General features: G+C 44.7%; 1 protein-coding gene across 1 annotated transcript; it reads right to left on the bottom strand.

The window, feature by feature from the left end:
- Positions 1 to 281: 281 nt before the first annotated feature.
- On the bottom strand, positions 282 to 7,503 carry LOX (lysyl oxidase; the record flags this gene model as incomplete). Its single annotated transcript, XM_079548735.1, has 6 exons — positions 282 to 401; positions 558 to 653; positions 2,966 to 3,122; positions 5,411 to 5,548; positions 6,622 to 6,730; positions 6,861 to 7,503. The coding sequence occupies 6 exons, from the start codon at positions 7,501 to 7,503 to the stop codon at positions 282 to 284; spliced, it is 1,263 nt and encodes a 420-aa protein (XP_079404861.1).
- Positions 7,504 to 7,705: the final 202 nt, after the last annotated feature.

The following is a 7,705-nucleotide window of genomic DNA, read 5'->3' as shown; positions in this document are numbered from 1 at the left end:
CAAAGTTCTCACTCAAGATTGTTTTCAAAAATATTATTTAATATTTTTTAAAAAATTAATGCTAAGTAATGCAAACATTTATTTACGACAGGTCAGTATTCTCAAGTTATGTAGTTATCAACAGCAACGTAATGATTCCCAACTTTCTTGCCAAAAAAGATCTTTGAAATGCACCATCTGAACTTCGAATTAGATCCTTAAAGCTACAAAATTTCTAATCTCCATAAATCTGAATGTCAACTTCAGTACTGTGAACACAAAACAGTCAAAAAGAAATATACTTACGGTGAAATTGTACAGCCGGAGGCATATGCATGGTGGCCAGTGTAGCGTATATCACAGCGTACTATGTTGTTGGAGTAATCAGATTCAGGTACCAAATAACTGGGGTTTACACTGACCTTAAGGGAAGAAAGCAATGTGTTGTATCTTGGTTGATAACTTTACATTCAAAAGGACATACATGCATGATTTGTATTTTGGAGGGCGGGGGAGAGGGAGGAAGGAAGGAAGGGAAAAAACAAAACAAAACAACTTGCCTTTCCCTAAGTCCTTACCTTCAGAATGTAGTTTCCAGGTTTCACATCTGTGATATCAATCCACTGGCAATCTATGTCAGCATTGTAAGTGTCATAACAGCCAGGACTCAATCCCTTAAAAATGGAGTGAGAGAGGTGTCAAAATCTCTTTAAGGAAGACTAACCTTCCATACATTAGCAACATTGAGACCAAAGTACACTTAAGCATCACAGTGTCTCACTAACAAAAATTAAAATTACTAGAGGGAATGAGTTTTATCATTTCTAGGCATTTTATTTGAATACCTGACCTAGCACGCAGAGGTTTAACGTGCCACTTGTACAGAAAACACTGTACTACTGCTCTTGTGTAAGAAACTGCTATACTGTTGCTAGGCATTGATCTGTGAACAGATAAAACCTATGTTTTATCAGTTGTTTAAATTCAACAATTATGTGGAAGTATTAATTTTGGAAAGCACTCTTGCTTAGCCACGTCTAATTTCCGTTTTCCTCTGGCTGTGCTTCTGATGACCATGGTGGTGCAGGGATGGTCAGTCAGCAAGGCATCCTGAGCAGAAGGCACTGGGCCGCAAGGCAGGAGCACTGCCACACTGCCCACCTCTGCAAGACAGAATGCTGGCATTGCCTCCTTACCTTTCCCTAACAGTCAGACCTGCCCAAATACAAATGAGCCAGAAGAAACCTCACAGAAAACAGCACATTTTACAGCACAACATCACAATTCACAGGAAAACGTAGGGTTGAATATTTAAAAGTCTGTATCTTATCTGTATTTCATTATTTTTTATGTTACGCTACTGTTACAATGTTAAACAATGTTGATGGAACTACTCAGTCATATTTACAAAGTAAGAATAAAATCAATCTTGACCAAAGCCTGGGCCCAAATATCTGCAAATTTCAAGTAGGTCACTGCTGATGTTCTTGAGGATGAGTTTGCTCACCTGTGCTGGAAATCATCACTGCCCTTAGGAACAATGCACCTTTTTGCTAGATATAGTGTGCAGAAAAGGCTATTTTCACATCTAGTTTTGCAGGGAAGTGGCCCAGAGGGGCTCTTCTTCAGGCTGACACAGAGATGTAAGAATCCTTGTGGAACTAAAAGTGCTGTCTTTCTTCCTGACACATCTGAAAACTTTGTTGTCGAGGATCTTTAATAGCAATCCCCACACATGAATTTGTCAGTAATTCAACCTTGGCACCTTTCACCATGGCTCATACAGACTGCTTTAGGGAAAGCTGATACATCCTAGTAACACACAGACTACACAAAATCCAAGTCTTGCAAGAATTCCCTCTTGACCCAGCTGGTGATCAGCTCAGACTCTCATCTATGTGCCAAGTCTGAGGCTGGAGGAAAACTGCAAATCTCTGAAATATAGGCTTCCAGTGGAAATGCTGACACAGGCATTATTCTAGTGACACAAATACTCCAGCTGTAAAATACACACATTGCTTAGTTAGATGTCATAGCCTACAAAACGAGAAAATATGTTTTAAAAACCTCTTCAAAGCCTCTGTGTAGTGTAGATCATTCATTATATTTAAAATTCAAATGTGTACTTGTCAGCCAGTCAAGTATGGCTGTCATTTCTCTGTAATAACATAACCTCCTAAATTAAAAACTGCAGAGTAAGGGATTCAAGCTCACAATATGGCCACACTAAATTAAACCACTGGTCAGTCCAGCTCAATGTCATGTCTATGACAGTTATCAGCAGCACAGGATTGAGGAAAAAACAGTGTAAGAAACAGGAGCTGTGAGGTCCTTTACCCAGGCAAAGTCCCTCCACCAGGCATTTAACAATATCTGAGACACAGATTATCATGTTTAACACCCTCCATTTTGCCTAAATCTTTTTTTAACTCATGTAGATACTTTTGGTCCCTGCAACACCCTACGCCAAGGAGTTCTGTAATTTATTCCCATGTTAAAAGAGCACCTCTCCCTATTTGAAGCTGTTGTCCAGACGTTCTTCTGGATATCCTCAATTATTATACTGTGAAAATCAGCCACCATCAACCATTTCCTCATGCCACGTGGGACTACTCATCACTTGATACTGTTTCTGGCTTCCCAAGTGGAACAGTGTGGTTGCCATGCTACTCTCCTGATGATCCTCACTGTCCTGGTGTTGGCCAGTCTGCCCACTTAACTCTAACAGTCTATTTATCATGAACTCGTATAACATGTGTTTTAACCTTCATTTACCACACTACAAGGGTAATGAGTGTCTCTGCACTTTAATGACACCCACAGTTGGCAGCAACTGGGTAGACTGTAAGAGTCCGAGTTGCCATCATGCTCCCTGAGGTAATTTCCAAGCCAGTTATCACATCAGATGATACAGCCCGCAGTGGCAGAGGAAAAAAGAAAAAAATTAGTTGGGAAGACTCTTGGTCATCTCCGAACCAACTCTTACCTGTGTGTGTGCTGTACAGGCGTATCGTCTGTAATACCCGTAATCACAGGAGGTATCTTCAAGGCAGAAACTTGCTTTGTGTCCTTCAGCAACTTTTCTATGCGAGCTTGCATCTAGCAAGTCATAGTGACTGAATTCATCCATGCTGTGATAATGCCTGTTAGACCATGGGTAAGTTATTAAAGATGGATCAGATCAGATTTAGTCAATATTCCATCAACTTCTGTTAAGTCTGGGTAATTGTTTTCCATTACACAGAACTCATGTGTTAGTACATTTTCCTACTACAAGCTGCTCAGTTAAGTATTATTTTTATTATTCCAGTTATCAGTGATTATAACAATGCCATATCCTTTAAGTCAGGTCTGAACTTTTTAAGTGAAAAATGGTCTAACAGCACTGTTTTTCCAAAAATTCCAGTTTTATCAGGAAAAAATTGTTATTATCAGAATAACAATAGCAAGTATTAAATAGCTCATGCTTGAATTGTGAATTTCATAACGTTGCCGTTAGGCAGAGTCTGGTTAGGAATGCTCACCTTACATACTATACATTCCAGAGAAGTTTCCTACTTGTTACCAAAAAAAAAAAAAAAAAAAAAAAAAAAAAAAGCAGTAATTTACTTCCTTATTTCCACAGTCCTCCCATTCATAAGATAACTGGGGGAAAAAAGAAACCTACCTAAAGGAACCACCATTTGTATACTGATCTCACTATCTCAGTTAAGAACTAACAGAACAGAGTCAGGACATCAACATCTTTCTGCACTTGATGTGGTCTCTATTTCAAAACCATTTGTATGCTTCCCACTGAGGCACACTGATGTATTTCTCTTCCTCTCATACACAGGGAGCTCTAGCTTCCACTGTTGACCCAAACATCCAGTGTTATAGAAATAGACTTTTCTTAAAAGGTAGAGACCTAAACATGTACTACCTATCCACACTTTGTTTCTTCAGCATTTGGCTGCTGTTCCTTGAAAACTCTTCCAGCTCATCAGATGCACAAAAAAGATGATTTAAAAAGTTTCAAAGATGTTGTTAAAATGAAATGAAGCCCACAAGTCGGGAGCATGTGCATCAAGAGCACTAAAACCAGCTCACAGATGATGACTAACACTGGTGGCTAGCCAAAGGCCTTGATAGTGATCATTTCCAAATGGACTTGTTTCACTGTCAAGAAGATAATTTTGTTCTTGTTGGCAGTGTTTCTTCTGTTTCTTGGAATTAATATCAGAGACATTCTGCATCTGGATAATGATATCTGATCTACAGTGGCACAGCCAGAAACTGCTTTTCTACCAATGGAAGATTTCAAGTTATCTCCATCCATTTCACCCATTTATCAACTTAGTTATCACCAAGGTTGGGGATGTTGTTGGTCTTTTTCTTTTCCCCATATTTGGGGGTTAAGTGCAGCATTTATGGAAGCTTGTTTTGTTTTCTTTATTTGGTTTTAGCTTTTTACAAGATTTTTTATAAGATTTATAACTCAGTAGTGTCAGTCTTTCTTTGACAGAATTGAATATAGCTGTTTTTTTCATTCAAGTCTGACTACAGGCAGTTGAGGGTAATCCCCCTGCAACCTGAGAGAAATATTCCATCAACTCCAGTAGATTTAAAGTCAAGCCCACTTTACATATTATTTTAATGGTGTAATACTAAGCTAACACAGATGTACCCATAATTTAGAATTACATTTTAAGCAAGGTAAACTGTCCAGTAGTTTACAACTGGTTCTGCTAGAACAGAGTCAAAATGGGAATAAGATTTGAAAATCCTGCATTCAAATTTTCTGAAAGTACAAGTTTGCAGTGTTACCAGCTCCCAAAATGTTGAAAGTGGGCTTTATTTGCTTTGCTATGTTTTCAACCCCTTAGATGTTCAAGAGCAAAACTGCTCTGTGAAAAGATCAAGATGATCAAGGTGTGATATAGATATTGATAAGGAGATCATTCAGCTCAGTACCTCATCTATTCCATATTGACCTGAACACTCCTTAACAAGCTAACGCAAGAAATTCAGGTCACAGACTACGGGTAGATGTTCAGAATGACACGTAACAGGGAACATGCTACTGAACGCACATTTCAGAACTTCAGCAGCTGCTTTAACTTACATGCAACTAGCCAGTAACCCACATAAAACATGGCTATATAAAAGAGGAGGTGCCACTGCCAGAACTGATTCGAGGCTTATACTTGTAACAGATTTATCTTGTATACAGATTTATAATATCCATATATTATATGGAATGAATATATTCCATATTCAAGCTTCATACCCGTTTAGTTTTCACGTGGCTCTATGAAGTATGACTACCATTATCACAAAATGATCAAATGCTAAAGCATTCCCACAGCTTCCACAAAACGTCACCTTATGATTGGCAATTTGTTAGTGAAAAAGATAATGAGAAGATACCATACTGAGGCACTTCACTCACTGGTGACAGCTGTGCCACTCCCAGGAATAACGAGGTCTGCTTGGTAGGAAATCTGAAGTTCCTTGGTTTTTCACTCTCTGAGGGAATCTCAAGAGCACTCGATTATCATAGTCTCTAACATCCGCTCGATAAGCTGAACTATAATAATGCAGGAAAAGAAAGAAAAAAAAAAAGCCATCAACTTCAAAATACTTTGGATTGTTTCAGAGGTAACTGAACGGTATAGATCTTTTAAGCTTTCTTAAAGCTCGTGCACAAGAACTCCACATGGTGTTCTCAGAAGTTCCCCCTGCTATCAGACAAAGAACCAGGTGAGATTCAGGCCTGCCTCTAATCCTGTAAACACAAGTTCGGTGACCAACTCTGGCTCTTTAGCACTTCAGGTCTTTAGCAAGATCACTGCTTAGCTGTGAAAGTGCCAGAGTACCAAGAGCATGGTCTGATTGCTGCTGACTGAGACAACGTGCTGTGAATGTAAGATCACAGAACAGATACTTGATTCTGTTGTAAAAAAAAAAAAAAATAAAAAAATAAAAAAATAAAATTACTGAGCACATGCCCTGTGATTATCCTATTTTACACAGCTGTGACATATGTTGTTTGTTTTTAATACTGGAATATTGTAACCAGTTTGCTAGTCAAGAACATTTCAAGTAGTCTTCATTGTGAAGTGAGCATGAAAAATACTGGTTCTAACTATACCACGTTCTTCTTTTTCAGCAACTGAAGAAAGAGCACGGCCATGGAAACAGTCTGACATCAGTTAATGATGCTGCTAAATAAATAAATCTGTTCTGCACGATAAGGCATGAAACCAGTTAAACAGTTACAGCCAGCCGTCTTGGTTTCGCTCCAAACAAAACAGGAAAATCCCTCACTGCCAAGCGTGGAGGGGGCCCGGCTTGGTCAGCAAAGCTGTTATCTGCGACCCTTAAAGGTCTTGGGGATACTTTTCAAAGAGATTCTAGTCTTAAAACCCGATAGATGGGCACGGGAACGATCAGCGTGTTCTGACGTGGGCAGAAGCTGGTGCTGGTTAGGAATGAGCCTGCAGGAGCGGAGCAGCGCGGCTGGGCGCTGGAAGCAGCTGATGCTCAGACCCTGGGGGTTCGCAATTGCCCCCGCCCTGCCCAGCTGGGCGTTATGGCAGAGCAGTGTGGATGACCCGGCCGCTCCGCTCCGCCCCGCCCCGTCCGCACTGCGCTCCCTACCTGGCCAGGCAGTTCTCCTCGGCGGCGCAGCGCAGGTTGTACATGGACATCCTCTGCACGTAGGTGGACGCCTGGATGTAATAGGGGTCCGGGACGAGGTCGGGCAGACCTGCAGTTCGTTAGAGAACCACAGCGCAGCGGTCAGCCGGGACACCGCGCGGCTCAGCCCCGCCGACCGCCGCCTCCCCCGGCCCGACCTCCCCCCCCCCCCGCGGTGGCAGAAGGGCGCGGGTTCTTACCGTACTGGAAGTAGCCGGTGCCGTACCCGGGCCGGTACCTGCTGCCCTGGCGCGGCCGCTCGTAGGTGTCGTAGTAGTTGTAGTAGGGGTTATCGTCCGTGTACTTGTAGGGGCTGTAGGGGTCGTCGCCCACCATCACGTCCTCCCGCCCGGCTCGCAGACCGCTGGGCGCGGGCAGCCCGCCGGCGCTCCGCTCGCTCTCGTCGCCGGGGCCGCCGGACCGCGGGGCTGCCGAGGAAGGACTGGCGGCGCCGCGGCTGCCGGAGGGCGCCCGATAGCCGGCCTGGAACCAATGTCGGGCGCCCGAGCCGCGGCTGCCGCCGGGCTGGAACCGGGGCTGAGGCTGGGGTTGGGGCTGGGGCTGGGACTCGGGCTGGGGCCGGGCGGCGTTGGCCCGCGGCACAGAGCCGTTCCCGCGGAGCAGCAGCACGGGGCTGCTCGCCGGCTCGGCCGCCTGCCGGCGCCGCGGGGGCTGGTACTGAGCGCCCTGGCTGAGCAGGCTGTACACCTGTCCGTTGTTCTCCCACTGGATGCGCTGCCTCCAGGCGGCGGGGGGCGGCTGGCAGCCGGCGGGCCACAGCCCGCTCCAGAAGATGCAGGCGTGCAGCTGGGCGAGCAGCAGCCCCGGCGGCGCGCAGCGCATCTTCTCGTCTGTCCGGGGCCCGCGGGCGGGGAGAGAACCGGACGAGGACGGGGGGGAGTTGGAGGGGGCGGCGGGCGCGGGGCGGCCGAGCGGAGCGAAGTGCGGGGCTCAGGCGCGGCGGCAGCCGGGCGGTGCCATCGGGCAGCTCGGACCGGCGGCGGGGAACCGGCCCGTGAGTAGCTGTCCTTCCCCGCGGTATTTA

This window comes from Tetrao urogallus (assembly GCF_951394365.1).
Source record: "Tetrao urogallus genome assembly, chromosome: Z".
NCBI lineage: Eukaryota > Metazoa > Chordata > Aves > Galliformes > Phasianidae > Tetrao > Tetrao urogallus.
This window is presented reverse-complemented; position numbering and strand designations above follow the sequence as displayed.